General features: G+C 40.8%; 2 protein-coding genes and 1 long non-coding RNA gene across 3 annotated transcripts in view; 2 read left to right on the forward strand and 1 right to left on the reverse strand.

Moving 5' to 3' along the window:
* The window catches only part of txnl1 (thioredoxin-like 1), a 139,526-nt gene that overhangs the window by 73,184 nt on the left and 39,999 nt on the right, over positions 1–26,343 (forward strand). The gene's annotated exons all lie outside the window — the stretch shown is intronic.
* Positions 1,366–17,421, forward strand: onecut2 (one cut homeobox 2). The gene is made up of 2 exons (XM_088281563.1): positions 1,366–2,887; positions 17,113–17,421. Exons 1-2 carry the CDS (start codon positions 1,690–1,692, stop codon positions 17,400–17,402), a joined length of 1,488 nt encoding a protein of 495 aa, XP_088137689.1. The 5' UTR covers positions 1,366–1,689; the 3' UTR covers positions 17,403–17,421.
* LOC148318972 (uncharacterized) lies at positions 3,839–25,423 on the reverse strand. The gene is made up of 3 exons (XR_015839774.1): positions 25,162–25,423; positions 9,694–9,821; positions 3,839–4,050 (listed from the first exon to the last, which is right to left on the reverse strand). It is a non-coding gene; the product is annotated as an uncharacterized LOC148318972 (long non-coding RNA).

Here is a 26,343-nt window from a genome sequence, read left to right on the forward strand (position 1 = left end):
CACCTGGTCTAGACTATGTTTTATCTCATACTTTGATGGTCAGAACTCTTTGGGCAATGCTGTGCATGGAAAGCTTCACTTTGGGGGGGGGGGGCATCTTAATCTCACAGGCCAGATGGATCGTTTCTCAAAAGAGTTTCGTGAATCCATCTTGGCATTAGCCATCAGAAAATGTTTGGAAATGGTAACCCTTCATAAATAAAATATATAATTCATGGGTTTTTTTTCCACTTGTCGCAATCTTGATCACTGCACTGTTAAAATAAAATCATCTAAATTATTAAATAAACATTTTTTTTGTCATTTACACTGATATTACTTTCGAAGATGATTGATATTTCGGCTAGTTGATGATTGAATGACAGAAGGGGAGCTGAGGCCGGAGTTATTTGGCTCCCATTTGTCCTTGGAAGTGTAATGAATTGTGCAGTAAACAGGCTACAGGCCATAATGCTCTTTCATTGCAGCTCCCACACTCATCCATCCGCCGCGAGACTGTCAATAACATCGCCAAGCTCACCATTTACACGGCAGCAGTTTGCACTTAACACTGCGAGTCAGTTAACTGCCCAAAAACATCCGACTGAAAGTACTCAGCGTCATTCAGAAAACAAAATCGGACACTTTACAAATGGCGTGACCTATTTGTCAACTATGTGGAGTTTAGTTTTCCTCCTTCTCAGCAAAAATGTTCAAGATTTTCATTTTACAGTTCAGTCAGTTTGCATGCTTGACATCATTTTCTTAAAATAAATTTTATATGTTTATAGTAATAAGAAATGTATTTTTCCGGCCTACTCGAACTTGACAACTTTGATTAGATTTAGCTGTTTGTGTTTTAGGCTATTGCATGGAGAAGCACAAAGAGAATGCGTTTAAGGAATGGCGCTTCCAGGCTGGTTTTATCACTTGCGACTTCCTCCTACCTTTATCTTAACAATCAGAGGCAGAGGGTGATGAGGTAAGAGCTAAGATGAGATCAAATTTTAATGATCCCTGTGGGCAAATTGTTCCCTGGCAGCTGCAGCAACAGCCGAGACAAACAGCATTCTCACCCTATTGCAAAAAACTTACAGATTATTGCGTGTGTGTGTGTGTGTTGGGGAGGGGTTGTGAAATGTGAATCACAAAATACGATGGAACCAATTTTTTTTCCACACGTTTCATCTGTACTTTACAAGAAAGAAGTTAGTTATTCGAGCATCGCTGATTACAATGTTGGAGACATTGCTCGTCACGCCCACTCCGTCCTTGGACGTACCGTGATTGGTTAAGCGTCCGGTCAGTCAAAAAAAAAATGCCGCCCCATTTACGGGCTGGTTCCTTTCCACCCCTCCCTTCCGCAGCAGGTTGGGTTGAGCGGTCCACTAGGGGACCGTGGACAGCTCCCGTCTGAGGAGCAGAGCAACACAGGAGGAGGAGAGGGCTGGACATGGGGGAGCCACCGCACAGGCCCGTATGATCGAGATCAACACAATTCGGATGTGCACCCACCGGGGAAGAGACACAAAGAGAGCTGAGCGGAGAGGCCATCGGAGGAGGGGGGAACAAGAGAGGAAGTGAAGGAAAAAGGGGGGATACGGCTACTGACCCATCCCGGCGCATCAGGGGGGCGAAGAGGAGAGGAGAGGAAAAAGGGAGAAGAAGGAGAAATATTTCCGCTCGACCTGATGGACTGACGACAGATGAATGAAGACTGCCTACACTAACGCCTATCGATGCCTGGCCAAGGACCTGGACGTTTACGCCATGAATCCGGACATGACAATGGACGGCATCGGCAGTCTGCACGGCGGGGTGGCGGTGAGCTCCGTGGCCCCTGACGTGGAGCTGATGAGCGGCCACAGCCCTCACCACGGCCGCGGGAGCTCTTCGGGGGTGGTGGGGGGCCACGGGGCGGCGGCAGCGGCCGCCCTGCGGATACACCAGGACCTCGCCGCCGCTGCCGCGTCATCCCGCTCGGCCATGGTGTCCGGCATGGCCAGCATACTGGACGGCAGCGGGGAGTACCGTCCGGATCTGTCCCTGCCGCTGCACCACGCCATGAGCGTGCCCTGCGACACGTCCTCTCCCGGGATGGGGATGAGCGGCACTTACACCACCTTAACCCCGCTGCAGCCGCTCCCCCCTATCTCCACCGTGTCCGACAAGTTCCACCATCACCACCACCATCACCAGCGGCTTTCCGGCAACGTCAGCGGGAGCTTCACTCTCATGCGCGACGAGCGTGGGCTGCCGGGAATGAACAACCTTTACAACCCCTACCACAAGGATCCCATGTCCGGGATGGGTCAGAGTCTATCCCCAGTGCTCGGTAACGGCCTTGGCTCCCTCCACAACACCCAGCAGGGTCTCCACAACTACGGCACCACGACGCACGGCGGCCACGACAAAATGCTCAACTTCGACCACACCGCCTCCATGCTCACCAGAGGGGACCACCACCAGCACCGAGGCCTCGGTGGCCCGGCAGGCGGGATGATGCCGCACCTGAACGGGATGCACCACCCGGGACATCCCGTGTCGTCGGCGGGACAGCACCCCCACCCCCACCTCCACTCTCCATCCCACGGGCCCGTGTTGGCTTCCACCAGGGAAAGACCGCCCTCCTCCTCGGGGTCGCAGGGGGGGAACAGTTCGGGGCAGCTGGAGGAGATCAACACCAAGGAGGTGGCGCAGAGGATCACAGCCGAGCTGAAAAGGTACAGCATTCCTCAGGCCATCTTCGCCCAGAGGGTCCTGTGCCGCTCCCAGGGGACCCTGTCGGATCTGCTGAGGAACCCCAAACCCTGGAGTAAACTAAAGTCGGGTCGGGAGACCTTCAGGCGGATGTGGAAGTGGCTGCAGGAGCCTGAGTTTCAGAGGATGTCGGCTCTAAGACTGGCAGGTAACTCATTTTCTTTATTTGCTGTGCTATGCGCTATAATTAAAAAAAAAATACATCCAAGTCCTTTTTTTCCTTTCTTCGACCACCATACCGTCGACACGTTTGTCTGGTTTTATTTTGCGACTGAAAAAAAAAAAGAACCAACAAATCGCAACATTTATTTGAAATCACATGGCATTATGTTTACCATTATTGATCAACGAAATGGCGATCGATGGGGAATGACCAGGTCAGAGGATTTCCCTCCAAACACACCGTCCTCCTCATTATGTGTCCCCACAAGAGTATTCACACTCGTACTAAATTGCCTTTGTCAAAAAAAATTAATTCAAGTGATTTGTTGCTTATTGCAAAATTTAGTCACGCTTGATTAAATCAGAACAGAGTCACTGGAGTTCTTCCCACTAGATAGATTGACTGTCAGACATCTATAAAAAAAAAATAAATAAAAAAATAATCACCTTGCTTGAGGGGTTCAGGAGGTTGTGACGGAAAGATTGTCACTTCAATGGGTCTGGGGCCCCCTCTAGTGAGGAACCGGGTTTGTGTCCCAACAACAATCCCCCATTGTCTGCAGGAGACAGCCACAATAGCAGGGACCTTATAAAAAGGTGTTTATTTATTTTTTTATTTTTTGGGGTGGGTGGGCTTTTTTTTTTTCTTTTTTTTTTTTTTAAAAGCTGCTGGAGAGACGTGATCGTTGTGGTAAATTGCACCTAAAGGACGGTTGAGTGATACTGCTGAATTTTAGTTGTGCTGTGCCAGCAGTTTTCTTATGTTCACTTAAGGCAAGGTTCATTTAACCTTTTCTTCAAAAAAAAACAAAAAAAAAACACATTTGTCTTTAGAGTCCAGAAATAGTGGCGGGTTATTGAGAACACATAAATGATTATTATTTATGCAACTACTGATAATTTCCAACTCCACTAGAGTAAATAAAGCAACGTTGAGCATGTATTTTCATTTTATTTGCGCTCATCACATGTTGTTGAGCAGTGGAAATGTCAAAATCATTCATTAAAAGAAATATCAAAGAATGCAAATTATGAATTCTATTTTTTCACAAAGTACGACCAGCAACAACAAAAAAAAAGAGGAAAATATTTGAAGTCTGTGCAGTTGAAGAAAGCGCAGTATGCATTCAGCAGTTTGTCATAAAATTCCTAAAAATAAAAAAAAAGAAAAAGAAACATTTATATTTTATTGTACGTACTCCAGTTAAATATAAAGTTTGATTTGGAGTCCAGATGGACAATTATAATTATAAAAAAACTAAACTAATCGTTTTCAAATTATTTTGTACTCTGTCATGGTATGATGAAGTCAAAAAGTAAGTTTAAAAAAAAAAAAACTCAGAATAAAACATTATCTGTTGTTTAAATCATCTTTGTGTAGGGTACATAAATCCCAAACTGTTTAATTAAGGCTTCTTTTTAAATCAGAATCAATCAGCGATGGGATTTAGTTGAGAACGCTTTGTATTGAATTGCTCGTAGATTTAATTAGCAAACAGAGATTACATTGATTCCATTTCAAATGAGATTATGTGTATTTCGACCATTTTATTGTATTTATTGCTGGTTTGCTCAAATGGACTGATTACATTGCTCTGCCTGCAAATAAACCAATTATGTCAGCAGGAGAAGAGTTTCAAAATTTTTGGAACATTTCTTTTTTTTTTTTTTTTTTTTATTAACTGTAACCCATGTTTCCCGAAACAAAATTGCAGTTTGGAATATCAAGAGTTATTTGAAATGAGATTGAAATATTTATGTGTATTATCCAAATCAAGTCAACATTTACAATTTTTGGTGGAAATATGTGTTGAGTTTTTTTTTATCTTATACAATATTTCCTACTTTTCTCATTAAATTATAACCATTTTAATGTTAAAGAAAATAAATCAATCACTGTGACTTTTGTCTGAATAGTTTTGTGCAAATTTGCTTGTTAAGTTTGATCGGTGCAAAGAGTTGAAGATAAATATGTATGGAAGTTTGTCAGAAAAAGCAAGTACCGAGAGTAATAGTATTTCCTTTTTTTCTTCTCGTTTTAAAGACACATACGATACAAACGTTTTGTGCTCAAGCTCTGACAGATGAGATTATCTTTGCACAATTGGACTGTTCTTTGATTCCTTGATTTCTGTCTATCGACCCCGTGGCAAGGGTTTGTTTGCTTTTGACGGCTGCTGTTTGATTATATAGATTAACAGAAAATGCCGTGAGTGAAAGGGGGGGTTGGGGCGAGGCGCTTTCAGGCTACGTGTGTTGAAAAATGGCAGCACATTCACAGATATCCTGCTGTCCTGTGGAGCTTTATTTCCGACACCGTCCGATTTTGGCATGTGCATCTACGATTCACTCTTGGATGTTTTTTTTTTTTAAATTAAAAAAAAAAAAATATATATATATATATATATATATATATATATATATATATTTTTTAAATTAAAAAAAAAATATATATATATATATATATATATATACTTTTTTTTTTTAATATATATATATTTTTTTCACTACGACTCAATGTTGTTGGAGGAGGTGATCAGCTGTGGTTATTATTGTGACGATTATGTATGGGGCAGCGCGGGGGTTCCGATCGTTATTTCATTGCACTCACTCTTCACCAATATGACTTTTTGAACGACTATGGGACAACAGGGAGCTGCAAATCCTAGATCAACAATGCTACAGCCATCTTATAGAGTTGGGGTCAAAGGTCAGAGCTGTAACGTACTGATATTAGCTGTGGTAAATGCAGCCGTCGCAAGGGGGAAAAAACACTTGAAAGCATCTCTTAGTCTTTTTAAAATAAATATTGCTTACCAAATTAGCTGTTCTTCATAAAAGCATTGTCGTCGCTTTGAATATGAGTCAAGATTAGAGCGACTCCTCTGCGTCTATTATGTTCGCCAGAGCAATCGTCTTTCAGCGCTCATCATTGTAAGACTCTGAAAAGCAAGGCTCCCGCTAATGTTTAATGATATGTGACTGGAAACAGCTGAGGTGAGCAAATCAGCCAGAGGCATGTTCTTTGTCACTGATATCCGGTGTGCATTTGGAAACAAATCCTCCAACTTGGTTACTCTCATCGTACAGCATCTTCCTTGACGAAGAAGAAGGGGCCTTTGCGGCGTTGTGGGAGTGAACACAGACAATTTACTTAATGGGCAATAAATGTTGCAATTCTGTTTCAATTCAGCACAGGAAAGGCGTACACGGTCTTTGATTGCAGAGGCTTAAATACACTAATCAGAGTCAGGCTTAAAGCATGTTCGTCACTTGGACATTGCCTTGCACTTCTGATTGCACGTCCGTGTGTGTCAAGCCCAATCCGCCCTCACAAAATAGCTTTGCCGCAGTCAGGGGGTGTTTTTGAATTGATGTATATACAAATGTATCCCCATCAAATTCACCAAAATCACGTTACACTGCACCACAACTTAGACCTGCTTTCACATGGTCTAAAATCGAGTCTACTTTCAGTCACCAAATTGTCAAGTGCGCGTGGGGCATGTAAAAGAAAACACTGCCAGTACGCTGGAACTGCCAGCATGACGCATCATCATAAAAAAAAAGGGCTCAAAAATTTAAAAAGGAGGACAGTTATAACCACGAAAAAACACACATTTCCACACATCCTCGCGGAGTTTTAGCGCATTAGTCAAAGGGCAACACATTTTACTTTGGTTTAGAGCTGAATAGAGCTGCAAATATGGCAATTTATGGGATGGGAAGGGAACTGTCCACCTCCCAGAACTGTAAGGTCCTTGGTCATCAGTTTGAAGCAGGAAGTAGCTTGCTAACTAACAAACGTGCCATTACAGTTTTTGTTTTGTTTTAAATGCTCTGAAATTGTGAATTAATTTCCCCCAAAATGCTCCTGAAGGAGAATCTATTCCTATGGTGGGCAAACGCTCAAAGGTGCAGCCTTGCAATGTGTCCCAAGCGTTGCCTCCTTGCCTCCTCCTACCTTTTTTTGAATCTGTTTCTCCCTCTCATTCTCTCTTTGGGGGGAGGTATTATGTGATTGTCAGGGGAATTGAACACAAGAGCAGAGGCAGCAGCAGCCCGATGAATTATTGATGGGAATCTCGGCGTGACCCTCCTCGGTCTGCTCACTTCACTTCTTCTTCACCTCACAGCCGGGTTAACCAGGCAAAAATGGAGGGAGGGAACAAAAGGGGGGGGGGGGAGTGTGGAGCCCATTGTTTGGTTGGAGGATGCTGCCCGTGATTCTAAGTGAATTATGGATGAAAAGAAAACGATCCTCAAATCTGTGTTAGTATAGGCGAGCTCATATTTCCACTGAAGCAGTTCCATCAGTAATGCATTTTGTGACAATTTTGCAACGATAGCCTTGACAACCTTCCTTAGGCTATTTCAAATTAAACACCTTTTGGGGGGAGGGGGGGTGGAGGAAAGTGGATCACATGGATGACTAACACTGATATAGGATGAACTCACATCCGTTCAAATGGGGTGAAATTGAAACTGTTTGGTGATTGGATGAATTGGAAGTGAGTCACCAATATGATAAGAATTTGGAAATGACTCAATTGTACGCAAGTCCAGAAGTTTAGGTCAAATTGCAAAGCAAATCCAAATGATCAGACACCGAATGTTTTCCATTTTACATGTCCAGCTGCAAGCAGACTCGCTGCATTATTAATGAGCTGGACTGCTTTATGGCACGCCAATTACCAGAAGTTACTCTCCTTGTGTGTGTTTTTTTTTTGTGTGTATGCATTTGGTCGTACAGTTGAGAATACAGATTACTTCTGTTTTCAGCTTCTTATTTGGACCTCCTGCATATTCAGTGTCGACTATTGATCCATAATAATGGGTTTTTAGGCTGCTGGGAGGAGGTCTTCGAGCTTTTGGAGTGTGTCAGTTTGAGATGAATTGATAGAAAATGTTGGATGGTTTAACAGCACAACAAGACTTAAATTTGAAGGAGCACATGAATAATTGCATGCAAATAATTTTGCGCCGAATCTTGGAATTGTTTTTTGGGTTATATTGCGCTATTACAGATGCAAACATCAAAATGTAATCCAATGCGCTAATATCAGCCTAGTTAACAGTGGGCCATGCTTGTCAAAGCGGCCAATCAAAATAATTCCACAGCAGTAATTGAGGTATATGTGGAAAACGGAATCTTGTTTAAAGAAAACACACTTTCACTATTTTTGTACCGGCAGAATGTGGAAAAAGGAGTATCCCTGAATTATCAGCGGAGTTAAAGTGAAGTCAGTAAGAGAGCGAAATGTGACCATTGGTTCTGTGTCTATTATTTACCAATGGACGAAGTATCGGCGGTTGTTTGTTTACATTCAAATAAACCTTGTAGCAAATATGAGGGACATCATGCTGGATTACATTACATTACATTTTTTTTTTAATTTACACGCATTCTTTGGAGAACTGCCGACCATCACTATCACCAGGTTATTAGTTTTTTTTTTTTTTAACTGTAGCTGCTCTCATCCGCTGGCTAAAGCAAAGAGAGCCGAGGTGTTTGCAGGCAGGATACGCAGTTTGATTGGCACCCGACCTGTGATGACAGCCTTGACTGCTTTCTTGATAGCCTCGGGATAAAAGACAGGTTTTAGTCTGTCCAGCAGGGTACCGACTTTGGAAAAAAAACGACAAGTCAATCAAACTGTGGGACGCGGCACAAGAGATCAAATTGCTGTGCAACTCCACATAAAGTGGGAGACCTGTTGTCCTCCGACATCAGCAAGTGGCCTTTGCTTTGTGGTTGTTGGTTTTTCACCTTTGGGAGTGAAAGGGAAACACAACCACAATATTTCAGGCGGCACTGCTCCTGATTTTCTTTCATTCTTTAGCACCAAATATTTCACTTGTAGGTGTAAACACAAACGTGAAAATAATCCAGCAGCTCATCAATATCTCAAAAGTGTAAACAACAACCTTGCTCGTTCTCACTCTTCCCAACCTTCACGGTGGCTTCAAATAGCACAGCCGTTGTGTAGTGATTTATTTTATTTAGACTGTCCACAGCAATTATGGCAGCATGGAAGGTGTTGGAGTGGTACAAGTGTTGCTCCGCTCAACAGAGCAGCCCAAGTTCAGAGAAGAAAGTGGTCCTGTCTCCGTTTTATTAGGCCGGTCAAATCAAACGTGACATCTGTACTCGGAGCTCACGGAGGCCGAGCGCTTGTTGAATTCAAGCAAACATCAAAAGGAAGAAACAAGGGAGGGACATGAGCACGATTGTCCACCGAAAGAGGAAATCAAATCCCTTTCTCTCCTCACAAGTTTGAGTAATGGATGAAAATGATTTTTTTTTTTTTAAATACATTTTACGTTCGTTTGTGTCCTTTCAATAAGTGACTAATAAAAATGTGAATGAATGCAACAACAACAAAAATCGACATTCGGCTCAAATGTTATTCATTGAATTTTTACTCAAGACCAGGGGTGTGCAAACTTTTTGATTGGCGGGCCACAATGGATTCTAAAATTTGACAAAGGGGCCGGACCAGGAGTAGATGGATGGAGTGTTTCTGTAACCTCACCTTATCGGATAAAAAAAAAAACATTAAATTTTAAATGAAAGTGAACAAAAGCATTCATTTTTTTTTCAAATTCGGCGGGCCGGATTAAAACGTTTAACAAGCCGCATGTGGCCCCCGGGCCGTAGTTTTCCCACGCCTGAACTAGACTGACTTTCTCAAACATTCGCTGTCCTGTAAGCTGGATGTTAAAAAAAAAAAACATTTGATGGCATTACAACGCAAACAGGAGCGACTGTGGCTCTTGATGATTACTCACCAACCAAACGTCATTTTCCACTTTGTCCGTCTTTTCCACGTGTTGTCATTCAGAAACGTTTGGTCTCTCCCTCTATTGCCGTCCGGTTCATTAGTAGTGGTGTCACAGCGTGGCTGAAATAATTCTGTCTGCAGGTGGAATGAATAAAGACAAGGCGGGCACGGAGACGTCAGTCTTCGGACAGGCTTTATGGGGAAAGACAAACAGCGCTGAGACAAATCAAAGGACAAATAAAACTCATTGCTCGGTGGTATTCGACCTTGGCTTGGGCAAAATGTGCAATCATGAGAGTAAAATAAAACATTACATATAAAAAGGAGGATGAATCATATAATCAGCATTTGGTGAAAAATAGATTGGTTGTTGTTTGATAGTCCTTGTCTTGTGTGTTTCCTCAGTTGCCGGCAAATGTGCTGATGTGCGTCTGTAGTGGATCAATGCTCAGCTGACGCTCTGATACTGACACCAAACAGCAACATTTGTTGTCTGCGCTCGGCTTTATTTAGATATTCTTTGTGTGCGCGTGTGTGCGTGCGTGTGTGTTTGAGTCAAGTCAGGTTTCGGCAGCAATGTGTGCGTGCATTCGATCGTGAAGCAGCAGTTTGGGCTTGGCCCGCGCGTTGGGGTGGATGTATGTGGATCGATGGCAGTAATCCAGAGCAGATTAAAAGAGCATTAATACTGGCAACGATAACGTAAACGGTACGGACCGAGATCTCCATTGATCTGGAGGAACCTGATCCAGACTGGTTCCTGGAAGGGAACGGGAGGCGGAGAGTGGGGGAGGGAGAGATGGCCGGCTATGTATTCCGCAGAGAGAGTTTGGATGATTTTGCCACCGGAATGGAAGACGATGGACATATTAAAATGAAGATTTTACGATGATTTTCATTCCAAGAAAAATGGGTTTGGTGCCGCATAAAACATACACACGCAAGCCACAATAAATGAATCAATCAATCGCATATTGATTGTTTTATTTTAATTACAGGAGGTACTTTCAAATTTAATTTGTTAAAAGAGGTGCAATCTGTTGCTGCTCAAATTTTTCCCTATTGATCTTACTATAAAATGGAGTCAAAAAACATTGCGCATTTTTCCGAAACTAAATTTCCCTGATTTTAATACTGCCTTTAAATCTAATGTTTACTGTTCATTGAATGAATGTTTATTGCTGTGGCTGTAGTGCATCATACTGAGAGCTGTTTTCAATATTTTGGTAACCTTATTTAATGAACCACAAGTGGGGCAGGCAAATTAGTAAGACCATTCAGTGGGTTGCAGTCCATTTGTACAACATTGTCAACTGAAACCGTAATCAATGTTCAATGTTGTCAATTTTATTAGTCTTAATTCTGCAGATGGTGCACTGCAGACTGTACAACAAAGTCCATGCATGGGACTTGCATAATTGTGGAGCCGTTTATACTCTTAGAGAGTGTGTTCATGTCAAAAGAGTTTATGCAACACAGCTAATATTGATAGCGTCCACTGTGTGGATTCAGCATGTATGTTGAAGTTCACGGTTATCAAGCAAAATTCACAAGTTGGCTCACAGCGTGCACTCATGAAAAGTCTGTTTGCATTTATGTCATTTCATCTTATTATTGTCCAGTTCACAAATATGGTATTATTTTATTTAGGTTTTATAACTCCGGAGAGCGTTTCTTCAGCTGACCCGAACGTTTATCGTGGGCTCTGCTTGTGCTGATAAGTCAAAAGCAAACCTAAACATAAGGCGAGACAATGAAGAAAACTGATGGTCAGACCCCCCCCCCCTTTCAAATTTGGTGGTAAAAGCATTAAAAGGAGCTCTCGTTTGATGTGCTTTAGACTTATGAGATTGGGTGGAATCCTCGGCTATTTGATTGTGCCACATAACTGGATTCATTTAGTTGATACCATCTGTTATTGGATTCGGTTTTTAGATTAGATGGATTAAATGGAAGATATTACAGCCTTTAACAATGACAGGTTGCCAGGAAAGACTATTTGGAAATGTTGGTCCAGCCATTCGCTATATGAGCCGGGTTTACGTGCATTCCGTATTAGAAAGGATCAGAATGAAAACGGTCCATCTAAACACCTCACTCTGAATAAAAAAAAAGGCAGAATCCGAATGGAATTGCATTCAGATTTATAAAGGTGGTATTTTAATTCAGCTAATCCGAACGAGCGTCATGTATACATTTCAATCGGAATCGCAAGGCTGCGTCCGTCCCGTCTGCGCATGCTCAGTAGTGACGTATTGTGTGGTGACGTCTTTTTACGCGCACTTTAAAATGGCTGCGTCTCACCAGAGCTCGTCTGTCACTCGAGAACTTATTTTAAAGAACGGGTAACTTATCAAGATGCTGCTATAATAGAAGTGCTAAAACAATCACCAATACAACCAGTATGCTAAATAGATGAATGAACTCCATCTTGGTAAATCCATCGATCCCTGCGTGTCACACGGCTGTATCTGATTAACACGGCGGAGCACGTAAACGGCGGATGGGAAGAGATCACGTCACATGTAAGCAGGTGACCAGAGATCTTCATTTGGAATGATTTAAATCAGAATGACCAGTAAAGCATAAACACTAAATAGAATTAAAAAAAAAAAAACACCAGACGAGTACGACTTAAGTATTTTGCTGTGATTTATGGGTTGTTTTGCACCTTAAAGACAAGGAAATGTGATCAACTAGTATGACCGAGCACTGATCAAAATAGAGACAAGCACAGCGGTGAGCAGTTTGCTGGGATTTCCCTTCATAGCTGCCCAACCTCTGCTTGATCAATCATCAATCACATTCCCATCCATTGAATGCAGAATATTATCTTTCTGCCTGTGTTTGCTCTCTGCCGGGGCTGTGTGCTGTGAGACAGACCACCGATGGCTTCAGGATGGCAAAAACAAAGCTGATAACGAGTACAGAGAAGCCAGTTAACTCATCATCTATTAGTCTAGTGTGGGTGTGTTTGTGTATGAGTGTGTGTGACTAAACAGTGGCTCCCTGTGACTTATCCTCACTGTCAACATTTAGCAAGTCAAGGTTAGTGAATGCAAATTGGAGTCTCGTTACTCATTCTGGGGTCATATCTTGTAGGTAGGTAGATAGATGTGTATGACAGAGTTTTCTGGCACTTGTGCTTATTCGCGAGAATGCCCGCATGTACTAAGATAGAATGTGTTTTAATTATTGGACCACAAATCTCTAATCTCGTTGCACACTTGAGTACAATGACAATAAAGGGATTTCTAAATGTACAAACGGTGGAAAAAAAATTCTGATGCACAATCATAAACAAACAGATCAGTGACTCACCCAAAAAGTAACATTTCAGTTTCCTCTATCAGATTTGCCTTTGTTAGAGCAAATAGTGTGTGGGGACAAAAACCTCTTTGCTTGTCAAGTTACATCATTTGGGGGGCGTTATTTTAAGCAATCTGATGGTCTAATACCAACTCAAAACTGAAATACTGCTACTTACGACTTGAAATATGTGCAAAAAGGTCAATTCCTAAGTGAGTTGCAAAGTGGATGAACAGTAGTTGCCTTTCATCATTAGTTTTGAGGCAAGGTCAAGTTCTGTATCCAAAACTAGCAACCAAAAATGATTTGGTGAATGTAGAATTTGATGACTTCCCACTCAAAGAGCTTCAAAACACAATTTCATTCTGTGTTCCCAATCACAAATGTCTCAGAAACAAACTGCGGAGCACATTTACACCATTAATTTTATGCTCGTATTGATCTCCAATCAGTTAGACTAATGATTAAGTGCCTCAGCCGCTAAGTGTATTGAATAGCGCTGATGTAATTCCACATTTTTCTTTACATTAAAAACGTCTTTAAGCCATGGGTGATTACACTTTTAGTGCTCCTGCGGGTATCTCCCACCAGTAGGACAATGTACGTGGATTTGATCCCATACAAAGTGTGTGTTTACATGAACAGAAAATAAACGTCATTGTGGATCATTGACTTAATCAACAAGTCATAGCGTACAACCTTTGCAGCTGTTTCCACATCAGGCTACAAAAATAGTGCGGCATCACAACAGGATGATCAAATCCACGATTGAACTCAACAAAGTAGAACACAACAGTCAAGCAAAAAAACGTTCTTTTTGGTGTGTCTGCTTAGTCCAAACGCTTAAAAAACACACTTTGTTGTCTGATCCCATTATTGGATCGAATTGAAGATTCCGTTAACCAATCAATGGGCTGCTGTGTCACCCCAATTTACTGCTTGGTGGAAATATCAAGGCCCCGGATTCAATCATGTAAGGATACTTCTATTTTGGGAGTTTTGCTTTTCAAACAAGGCAGAGATACACTACAACGTAGAGACAGCGAGCGCGTTTCCGGTTGTCAAAATGGGAAGAGGAAATGATCACGGTGCATTAAGCACAACCACACACACTCACACGGATATTATGTAGTGCTGATTGCTAAAATATTACACACCTTGATATAAATCACCTAAATAGTGTGTGCGTCTGAAGAATTATCTTTGTTTGTCCCGTACACAAATGTCCATGAAATTTGACCTTTGCATTTGACCCATGACCGTAGCGGACACAGCAAACTGTTAGTGGAGATACTTAAATAGCCAGGGAGCAGTACGGGTTATCGTGTCTTGCTCAAGGGTTTCATGCCATGTGGCTGTATGTTTTGGGGTGAAAGGTCTTGAACAAAAGGTCACCACCGTCGTATGGGACAATACGAACCATTTGGCCGTGGACGGGACAGAACGAGTTGAAGTGCAAATGTCAATTAACTGTGTTAATATTTGGGAGAAATTGTGTCATGTGTGACAAGTTGCTGACAAAAGATTGAAAAAAAAAAAAAAAAATCATTCAACTCTGCTGGCTCCTGATGGAGTGTTTTGATGTGCCAAAATGTGGCGCCACACTCCAGCAGCGAAATGTATGTTGAAGGACGACTTTACTACTTACCCTGCACTTACATGCCCTCAGTGTAATGGATACCAGGCTTAAGTGGTAATGGTGCAATAAAAAAATGATACAGAGTGCAAGTGGAGGCAGGCCTCGGTGAAAGGAAAAAAAAAAAAAAAAGAAGCAAGTCAGAAAGATGAGGGAGAGGCAGAGGAGAGTGATGAAAGCGGGCCAGAATAAGTCAAACGAGAGAGGCAGTGAAGGAGGATGGACGCAAGACAAAAGATGCTAATGGAGACAAAAGAGTGATGATAAAAGCAAAACTGATGGGAGGGCAAACGTGCACAAAAACAAAAAGCACATTAGCACCACAAGGGGACACGAATGCAAAATCTTTTTTTTTCGATTAATTCGTTGATAACACGATTCATTAAAATGATGTTGTTTAGGGCGATGATGGGACAAATTGTGGCTTTGTCGAGACACTTGTATGCAATTCAATATTTTAGTCCTATAATTTTTAGGTTTTTTTTTTCGAATTCTATGATTTTTTTAATTTCTTTTGTGGTCAATTGGGTTTGTAATCAAAAACACATTTTAATTTTTTTTTCCCACACTCAAAAAAACAAAACAAAACAATTTGGTATTATTTAAAAGTGCAGTGACATCTCGGTAACTGTTTTTTTTTTTTATCGTGCTCTTCAAGACTTGTTGTTCCACGGCAGTCTGTTTGTCTCTGTCCACGTCTACACTTCTATTTTCCATCTGGATTTCTCTTTACAGTAAATGTGTCAATAAAAGAACGTTTGGATGCCGTTGGACTTTGAACACTGGCCTCAATGCTTCAGATGCGAAAATGTTGGAATAATAAAGTGGATTTTTTTTTTATTATTATTTTTTTTCATGTTAAGTCTAAAATGTCGAGACTCGGTTAATCAGCGATGATTTATTTTTCAAAATGCTATCAGGTCATCGAATGTTATACAGAAAATTAACTCATTTACTACCATTGACGGATAAAGACGTCAAAGATTTTTTTTTTTACTTGGCTGGTAGTAAATGAGTTAAAACTGTGGACTGTTTTGTTGGCAGACACTTTCACACCTTTTTTTTTTATTACTTTGAATTTTGTTTTACACTATTTTGAGTCACAACGTAGACCGTATGTAATTTGTGAAATGCACAGACCAACGGAAAAACATGCCATGTGATTCCATCCATCCATTTTCTATCGCTCAACTCAAGGCTGTCTGCGACTATTTACTGGAGAAAAACAGAGTTTGTGTGAGTCCACATCATGTGGACTTTCAACTCTCATCGGAGTATGATGTCTATAGGTTTGTTGAGTCTTGGAGTCACATTGGGACAAATAGAAAACGTTGAACAAACGGCCTCGAAAAAGAGAGAGAACAACTCGACAATTTGCAGCGTAAACGAATTTGGAATTGAGGAAGAAAGAATTGACTGATACTGCGAATAATAGCGACACAACAACATGGATTGCAGCATACTCGTCAGGGGACCGTTACAAAGACGTTCACTTCAATGTAGAACTATGACCGAGACGAAGGAGGTAAACTATCCATATTTTCTGTTGGTGCCGTCAGCGCTTCTAGACGCGTTTAGCAACACGACAGAGCGCTGATGAAAGACGGAGCAACGCAGCCGTATTGATCCCATTGATCCTGTCTCACCTTTAAAGAATACAGCGCTCCCCCTTTGCGCCCACCAACTGCTTTATTGCCAACCCCCCCCCCCTTCTTCTCAGACCGGTAAACTCCTTTTGAATAATATAATTGTGCATTTGATCCTCACTGTAACCCCGATCAGAGGGGGGGGGGGCCCTGATTGAATCACTCAAGCGTGTGCCTTGTTTATTGATGGCAGCGGTTTTGTGTGTGTGTGTGTGTGTGTGTGACGCCTCTCCTTTTACATTTGACACTTGAATTGTCTGCACTTTTTTTCATACATTGTCTGGTGAAAACTGTTGCTGAAATGCTTTTGATTACGTCGCAGTAAATAGGGAAAAGGAAACAGAAGGAATGAGAGAAGTACTTTTTAATTGTTAATTGTTCAAGGGTGACATTTTACTCTTACTAGCTCACAACACATTTAAGCTTTCCAGTCGTAGTTGTAATATTTCATTCCATATTTTCATAAAATCTATTTTAGGCTACTATAGCTAAGACAAATTAAATTATTTTAGTGTGAAGCCCAACATCGATTCTAATTTAAAACCTGCTGGTGACAACATGTCGCTGTTTGAACTCCTAAAATGCCAAATGTTTTAATTCAAAGTTTAAAGTGCTTCAACCAGAATCTTGCTTCACATTGTCACCAAGATAAAATCCAATTTAAGTCACGCACACTACAACTGCGGCCTATAAATTCCACTCATCATCTTCGACAACTTTTTGGGCTCATCACAGCTCCATGGTGAATACCGCCACCTACTGTTCAGGAAGTGCAAAGAACAGACACCTCTAACATCGTTCATGTCTCGTCTCATTTCCCATTTGTCGCTTGTAGCGTGCAAGCGGAAGGAGCAGGACACAGCGAAGGAGCGCAACAACACACCAAAGAAATCCCGGTTGGTCTTCACCGACCTGCAAAGGCGAACGCTGCTGGCCATCTTCAAAGAAAACAAGCGGCCTTCCAAAGAGATGCAGCTCACCATCTCGCAGCAGCTGGGCCTCGAACTCACCACCGTCAGCAATTTCTTCATGAACGCCCGCCGCCGGAGCCTGGACAAATGGACAGATGACGGAGCCAGTCCCGGCGCCCAATCTTCAGCGTCCAGCACTTGTACCAAAGCGTGATAATAGGTGGCGGGGTGGATGGCAGGGATGAGGCTGGGGCAAGGGGGGCGGGGCTAAGGGAGGGGGGAATTCGAGGGTGAAGGTTTAGCCTGATCCAAACCGGGAAACTAAAAAGTTTTACTTTTTTTTTTTTTTGTTTTGTTTGTCTGTTTGCGTTTGTCAAAAGGTGGCAAACTGAGAGAGGGGCTGCTCACTGTGACGACTTGTAGCCAAACCGCCTTTTCCAAACTCATCACAAATCCATTCAAAAGCTGAAGGGTAAGCTCTGCCAGAGAACAAAACAATGCTTAAAAAAAATGGAGAAAAAAAAAAAAAAGGAAAAATCTTAACTGCTAGTGTCTCATTTGGAACAAGAAACTGACACACTGGCTCAAATACCAAAGACGAGAGGACAATATATGTTTTCTATTATGCAATATAAGCTAGGAACCAACCAACGGACGAACCTATGAAAGCTTTATGACTACAGAATGTGCAACGAATGAACGGACATTTCCTCACATGTCCAAAATGTAGATGACTTAATACCAAACCAAAGATCATGGAATGATTTCTCACTATTGAAACCATCCAAGGAGCAGAAGATCAAATTTTTAATGTCACCCTCAAAGGTCAATTACTGTGACAGAAAACCAAAGTCATTCCCCCCTTCGGAACAGTTTTCGACACGTTATAGTTTTTACTTTACAAGCATCATGATAAAGCTTCGACCTTACCTAAGATGAAATTGAACAAATCTGCAAAGTTAGGTAATGGCTTAAAACGGAAGCACAAACACACGACACGAGTCCCCTTCCTCACAGTCTGAGCCAACACGTACAAGTTTTCCTCAAATTCCGTGAATATGAATATGTACAACGTATGTGAGCACAATGTTGAAGCACATTTGTTTTGCAATAGAACCGGGGCTCTCCGCCAAGCCGAGTGGTTTTTTTGCATCTTAGAAAACTCAGGATGCCATTTTTTTCTAAACAGCGGCTGAAATCCACTCTGCGTTTTCGTCATCGCGCAACTTGGGGTCACGTCTCAAATGCGAATTTACATGACAGACACGTGGTCAAGGTAAACCAATAATCTCCAATCTTAAACTGGGGGAAACTATTTACACTACTAGAGAATTGAAAAAAAAAAAGCTTTTTGTGACAGTGAATCATGAATTTTTTTACCGTTTAAAGCCAGTCAGGTTATTCAAATTGTGCGTTGCGATATTTTTAGGTTGGAAAGTGGACCCATACATGTTTCACGGCTCTTAACGAGCAGTCAATTTGAGGGATATCTGAAATTATTTGTCCTTTTTAGTTTCAAATAGGCCATCAAGCCACCGCAAAGACCGACACGAGACAATTTGATCCTGTGCGAAACGGACTGCCCAGGCAAATCAGGGCCTTTGTAATAGTTAAAGAGGACAATCTAAAGACGATGTCTGGAAAGTCCGTCTCCTGCAGAGGATCATTAGCGAGAGGACACGTCGGAGCGCTTCAAACAAATCAGGTTGATGAAGACGCCATCGTTTTGATATCAACATTTGTTTGCAGCCTCGGCTTGACTTGATGATCATACAAATGTCACCAAAATACGGTCAAAATACGATGACTCTGCATCGCCTTTACCAGATGTAAATACCAAAGCCCCCCCCCCACAAAAAAAAAACACCTCAACCACAATCACCTCATCAATCATCTCTTATATGAGCTATCAAACCAAAAAATAAATAGCAACCAAACCAAAGCATAGGCGCCAGTCAGCAGCCCCTGCTCTTGTAGAAAACCCCAGGCTGAGTCCAAGCCTGGTTAGAAGCAAGCCAAAGGCTTGAGATTGAGAAAAAAAAAAAAAAAAAAAGGACACTGAGACTTTTTCTATTTATTGACAAATCGAAACCAAAGAAAACCCTTTTTCTGCACCTAACTGTTCCAACAAACGGACTGAAGATGGAAGAGTATTACTACCAAAAACAAACAAAAATATTTGGGGGATTAAAAAAAAAATGTATAAAAATAATGAGAAAAAAAAAAAAGTGGATTCAGCGATGTCAAGGATAGAGGACGACGCTGTGAGGATGAGGAGGGAGGATGGATGACATCACAAGAGTGGAGAAATAGCTTTGTTGTGTGGCTGAAGTCAAGGTCGGCCAAGTTGAGGACTGAAAAAGGGGAGGGGGGGGGGTAAAGCGGAGGACGGCGTCATCAGTGTTCTTCCCTCCAGCCCGCAAATGTCCGAACATTAATGTGTCTCTCACGGTTGAAGAGTGTCTTTAACGTGTGCCTATGCAGTTTTTCAAAGTAAAAATGGTTAAACGAACAACAGAAACCTCAGCTAACAAACCAAAGATTCACTGTTAACGCCAGAAGCAGTTCTCCTCCTCTTTGCAACAGCCCGACTCACGATGTGCTTCGGCTTTTCTTCCATGTACTTTCCAACAAGGCCCACATCGCTTCTTACAAAAATATCCGGTCAGGTTTGCTAATCCTAAACTTGCCACTTGTCTTCATTTCCCACCTCGTGATTGCAACACGCATTCGATTTTAAACGGTTGCATCTTCATCTTGCAATCGATTCGCACAACTAATTTGATGACGAATAAGGTGAGAACGTTAGCCTTAGCCGTTAGCATCTTCACAGGGCGAGCCTACCTCCGAGCTTCCCAGCCTTCACTGCAGGGAATATTTATTCATTCACGCCTTTTGGTTTGTAATCCGTTTAAGCAGGAGGCAGTTAATTCCATCACAATTCAAAAAAAAAAAAACAAAAAAAAAAAAACAGCTAACATGAGTTGTTAACGAACTACAATGCTTCCGTCAACTGTTTTGCTTCCGTCAACTGTTTTGCTTCCATCCAGTCCAACATGAAAAATTCATGTTTCTACCGAGCTTCCTCTAGCAAGAAGAGTGACAAAAAAATGCTTTGTGAGTTGTACAGTTCATACCAAAGACTCTTTGCTGTACTCGCACATTGACATACTCTCCTCTGACGTATCGAACTCAACTGAACGCCACCCGGAAATCGCCCAAACGTTGCAAGTCAGATTAGCATCACTAGCTTGCTCAAAATTCCACCTCACCGTTTTGGAGAGGGACCATGTAGCTTGGAAGAATTTTATTTTTTTTTTTTTTAAAGAGGAGGGGAACTCTGCTGCAACAACAATAAATGACACCACCCAAAAATGACACAACATAAACACACACTGAGAGAAACTGCTGAAATATCGGTCAAATAGCTTTATCCTTAATTTTTCTCTCTTTCTGTATGTAAAGCTTCTAGTCCAAAGAGATGCCGCCACCCACTGAGCCCTCCAATCCTGTTGACAATACCCGATGGAGGGGTGATGTTTATGGAGCCAGGGGTGGCGGCCATTTTCCATTCTCACTTGCAATTCTGTCTGGATGGAATACAGGCAAAACCAGAAAAAAAAAACGACAACAACAACAAAAAAACTAAACCAAAAAAAGAAATGGGTATGAAACCGAAAATGTTCCAAAGAGGATTCCATCGCTTGTTTGCTTGAAGTACTTAAAAATGATTGCCAATGATTATGTCTAGTATTACATTCCTACTTAGGTTTTTTTGCTAAATGTGTGTTTTTGTTTTTTTTTAATTTAATGTAATTTATTCTAATTTAAGCGAACAAATTGTGTTGCCAAATCTCCCACTGAACCCTTAACCCTTTTGATGAAGATTAGCTTTGCCAAAGTTTACATTGTACGATCCTTTTTCTTTCTGTTTGATGCTGTATTTATTCATAAGGTGTTTAGAACACTCTAGGTTTGTACTTGATGATAATTTAAGCATATTTAATTAGATGTAATTGTTTTCAATGAATATTTATGTATTTAAGAATGTTAGGTGCATCAAAGATGCAGTGCTTATGCCAGGCCTCTTAATTTATTCTTAGTTAGCTTTACTTTAAAAACAAAAATGAACAAAAAAAACAAACCAACAAAAACAAAGCAATGTTTTATGAATGCTTAGACTTAATGACTGAACAATGTAGGAATGTTAAACTAGACTTTCATCTGAATGTCCACTCATGCTCTCGGTCGTCTTTTTTTTTTTTTGTCGTGGGGATGATGTTTCATTTTTGAACATAAAAACAAGGCTCAGAACGAATGATGAGCACTGCATCTCTCTTTATTCCTGCTAATTTATTGTTTAAATTGTTCTTTTCGTTTGTTTGCAATGTGCTGACCATTGTTGCATAAGAAATGAATTTCAGGCTGATGTTCTGGATTGAAAAAAAAAAAAAAGAAAAAGATCAGGTGACGAGCCACACATTGATGTACATAAACGGAACTACCAAAGATAACTGGAATCCTTGAGAGAGGCAAATAAACTGCGTTTGTTTACGTCCATGCAGCTCATACCCTGGTTAAGGACTTATTCTTACATTTGTTATCGAAGTAAATTACTTTACCAATGACACAACAATAGAAAATATGAAAGGAATATGAGTCACTCTGTAAAATCCACCAATTTTTGGCCATGTCATGGCGGCCATTTTGTCACTTTGTCGACTGAAAATGACACCGCAGTTGCTCAGTGCTCCAATCACAGCTGACCGGTTTTCCGAAGCTGAGCCACGATTGGTCGTTATCTGAGCGCTGAGCAACTTTGATGTCATTTTCAGTCGACAAAAGTGACAAAATGGCCGTCCTCTGAGATGGACAAAAACGGGAGCAATATAATTCAGGATGCAATCTTTCGACTAGTGGGCCTGCGTAGAAAATATTCTTGTCAAGAAATTTTTGGCTTGACTTCCCCTTTAATATTTTTACTTCAACTAGAATTGTTCTTGTAACAATACACAACATATTTTAAGTAACAAAACATAACAGACGCACACCAATATTAAGTACACTCGGTGTTTATTTGTTTTTTTTTTGCTTTAAAACACATTTGCTAAGATTACTGCAGCTCAAATTAAAAAAAATGTACACAATTACACATGACAAAAGTCGAATAAAATTGGAAACAAAGCAATATTATTCCTGTCTTCACAGGTTGTGTGCAAAATTGTATTAGCATAAGAGCTTATCCAGGTTATTGTTTATGGGATGTGATGCTAACACACACCAGTTCCACGTTAAAATACTTGCTGCAGTGATCAGATTTCAAAACGACATTAGTGTGTGAGTGTGGGGGATTGCAAACACACGGACTCATTTTGTTGTTTCATCAGGGAGAAAAAGTCGCTTGAAGCAACACCTGCTCGGAAGAATGATTTGGCGTGCGTGTATGTTAAAAAAAAAAAAAGCAAAGTCTATTTCAAAGGTGAGAACCAGAGCGGCTACCTCACCTAATTTCCATTTGTCCATTTGATCGCCTTGATGAAACCAAAGAAAGCAAATATTTTTTTCTTCTTCAGTGCCGTCTGCGTACAGCTTCATTTTTGCTTTGTCAAAGTAATGCAGATTTCTTTTTTTTTTTTATGTCCGCCCTTTTTGGCCTTTGCATGGTCTCTGTTTCACAAATGAGACCAAATCTAAAGAAACTATGTGAATGAGGCAGCCATTAATTGTCTTGTTTAAACAAAAAAGGAAAAAGAAATCATAATTGAAAATATAAACAAACATAAATGACGTTGAAAAAATATGAAATAAGAGGTTCAGATAATGACTGGAAAAATACTTTCATCTTTTCTCCTGACACCTGGCTGAATCACAATTTTAAGTCAAGACCTTGTTCAAGAATGATTTTTGCTCGATTTTTCAGAAAACACTTTTTCTTCCAGTCGATGTTGTTGTCTTTGAATGGCTGGTCCCCAACTGTGAGCTGCATAGCAACTACAAAGTTGTGATTTGTGTGAAGCACACAAAATAACAGAAAATAAAATTTAAAAAAATCAAAATACAGAATATGATAATACATTGGGCTAAAATACTGCACGGAGGGACCCCTCATAATCAAATAATTGTTCAATTGGGGGTGGGTTGACCTCTGAAGAGCCCCTGAATCTTAATTCTTTTTTTATCAAGGTAATTTGTCATTGTGTTAAAAAATTGATCAATAACCATTTAAAAGAAGTGAATGTGTCATTCGATTAATCAGCGTTGGGAATTATATTTACGTTGTAGCAATGAATTTGCAAAAAGGATTCGCTAACATTGAGCCGAAATGAAGTCTATACCATTCCACCTTGACCTTTAAATATATTTTACCTGGGAAAAAAACAAAAAACATTGCTGCCATTTATAGTTTCGTCTTTGCCCTTTGCTTCTTTGCGATATAATCACAGCAAAGAATTTCTTAGTGATTTTCTTTTCTTTTTTTTTTACTTTAATCCGTGCTGCTTTTCCTCTCATGTGAACAAGATCTGAACATCCTCTCGTAAATTAAGATCAGTATTTTCTGTAAATGCCAAAGCAAGGTTCATGTTTTTTCCTGATGGTTGCAAAGCTTTAAATGTGGAGAAAACACCCAAAACCATTTGTGTGCAGACCGTGTTCTCCTTTCCAAACTGTTGCAGATATACCTCATAGACACTTAGTGAAGATGATGATGGTGATGACGATGATGATGTTAAAATAGTTGTAAATTATTCACTCACTCTTCTTCCTGCTTTTCTTTTCAGTAATTTTAAGAAAAAACTGTGGGCAGGCAAGCTTTATACTTTTTTGTAACTGATAAAAAGGTGCACTTAACCAAAATTCAGAGCATGGTTTTCTTCTTCTATGCTCTATTAATTGTTGATGTCTAATTGTTTTTGCCCTGTCCCATTTAACCAGGATGGGGGGCGGGGTGCAACATTTAAAAATTGAAATGCGTTGTTTGGTTCTTTTAAAGGGGTGATTGTCCCCTTGTGTGCTTATTGTATGTTTGAAATTTATTTTTATACCTACTTTAAGTTCTGTCGGTGTCTTACTTTACCTGTGCAATCACAGTTTCATTTTACATAGCAGCGCTTTAGGCTAGAGTTTATGCATGAGTGTATTTACAGTTAGCTGTCCATGTAATGCATAGTGACTCTATTCATTTTCATTCTCATTCACATCACCATCATCATCATTATTATCATTTAATCAGTCAAAAAGTCATCAGCTTTGGATTTGATTTACTTATTCAAGCTGTTTTACCCTCCAACACGCTCACTCTAAAATATCATCAAAACCAAATCATTACATTCATTTATTTTATTTTTCTACCATTGTTTTCAGAGAGCTCACACACTAAACCAAACCAAATGAAGCATTTATTTTTTTTTTACATTTTTTACATTTTGGCTGGTGACGAAAAAGAAACATGACTGAAAATTTGGGTTGTGGAATAAAATGATCAAACAAGAAGGAGACAATTTGAGAATTGTTATTGTTCCACTCGATGTATAAAAGACCAAAAAAAAAAAACCTCAATAAAGACATCACAATGGTCTTATCCATGAACATGTGATTCGGGTCTCATTACTGCATTTGTCCAAAATATTTAGCTTCAACTATACAGCCCAAAATGGCACTCAAGTAAAAGTAGTGTTACTTCAGGACAATACGACACAAGGAAGTATAAAGTAGTCATCCAAATAGTTACTTGAGTAAAAGTGAACGAAACTGTGAAGTTGGCATGGCAACGTTGTTTGCGTAATTCCAGATGCTTGAATAATGAATGTTTCGTCTTGTAAACGAACCAGGTATGTTGTAAAGAGCCCATCATAACATCATGTTTATCGGTATGGGATAGTGGAGGTGGGTATCGTTCGTAGGCGAGGAAAGACATTCGCTAACAGGTAAAGAAACTGACTGAGCGCTGCTGGGAACGAATTTAGGAAACTTACCGCTACACGTTTCCTCAAGTTTGATGAGTTCTTGAACGCTGACATCTCCGTTTGTTTAGGCGAACAAAGTAAATACTGCATAGAGTAGCTAGAGTGACTTTTTCGATCCGCTTATTCCGACAACTACGTACTTTCCCGCTGCTGAAATTGAGTATAATCACGTGACGACTCACGAGACTGCAGGGCTACGTTTGATTGGTGAAACAAGGTCAGTGGGAAGAGCCCAGCGGAAGTCTCTCTCTGACGAAATAAATGCGCCTTCATCTGAGAGCTCGAGACAGACGCGTACGTACGCGGAGGGGATTAAGTAACGAGTTCAGTAAGAGTTCAGTTTCTTCTTCACAAATCTACTCAAATAAGAGTAAAAAGTAGTAGTCTGGATGCCCTTTGGCACAATGCTACCACTAACTGGTCATTCTTGGTATTACACCCTGTTTGGTGGCGCGGTTTGCAATTGATAACAGACGGATCATTATTAGCAGTGTGTTGTTGTCCTGGACATGAAAGAGCAGCAGGAATTTAAAAATCAGCACGTGTGTACTTTGGCAAAATCTCAACATTCACATGCAATTGATGACACATTATGACTTCAACTTTAACGCAATTCTATGAATTGTTATTTTATGAGACCCTGACAACTTGAAAAGTAATGTCAATCCTTCCCCCTTTTTATCCACCATCAGTCATTTTCTCCCCTCTTTTTGTCCCACCACTGCTTTCTTCCCTCGCTGTAATCATCCAAGCATCTACCTCCCATCATCAATCCACCTCATCACTTTTCACCTTTAAACTCCCCCTCCTCCTTCGCTCTCCTTTTAATCACTCCATGCCCTCCTCCTACTGCTCCCCTCCTACTGTTGCCAAGGAAACAGCAGGCCATTGGGTTGCTGTTAAATCTGGTGACATTGTCTTTCTATTACCTGTGGGTCAGATGCCTGATAAAGAGGACAAAGCGTGGGAAAGCAAAGAGTGACTGCAGTTTAAACGTTTGTAAAACGCCGCCGTCTTAATTCGTACAACTTGCAGTGACAAAAGAGCCAGAGGGGAAAATGTTTACTGTGGCAAATAAATATGACTCTCACTGCTGTAAGTACACTGATAAGAAATCTGCCGGGATCTAAACAGCCTCTTGCACAGGTGTGCTATAAAGCCCATCATTGTGGAGATGTTCTTCTTTTGTTG

This window comes from Idiotropiscis lumnitzeri, chromosome 18, assembly GCF_059441095.1.
Source record: "Idiotropiscis lumnitzeri isolate Australia: NSW breed Sydney's pygmy pipehorse chromosome 18, RoL_Ilum_1.0, whole genome shotgun sequence".
NCBI lineage: Eukaryota > Metazoa > Chordata > Actinopteri > Syngnathiformes > Syngnathidae > Idiotropiscis > Idiotropiscis lumnitzeri.

What these genes read in the sequence shown, in the direction of transcription:
- onecut2 (XM_088281563.1), top strand. Translation starts at nt 1,690, where the DNA reads ATGAAGACTGCCTACACTAACGCCTATCGATGCCTGGCCAAGGACCTG. An exon ending in GTCGGCTCTAAGACTGGCAG is followed by an intron (nt 2,888 to 17,112) that starts GTAACTCATTTT and finishes TGTCGCTTGTAG; the next exon opens with CGTGCAAGCGGAAGGAGCAG.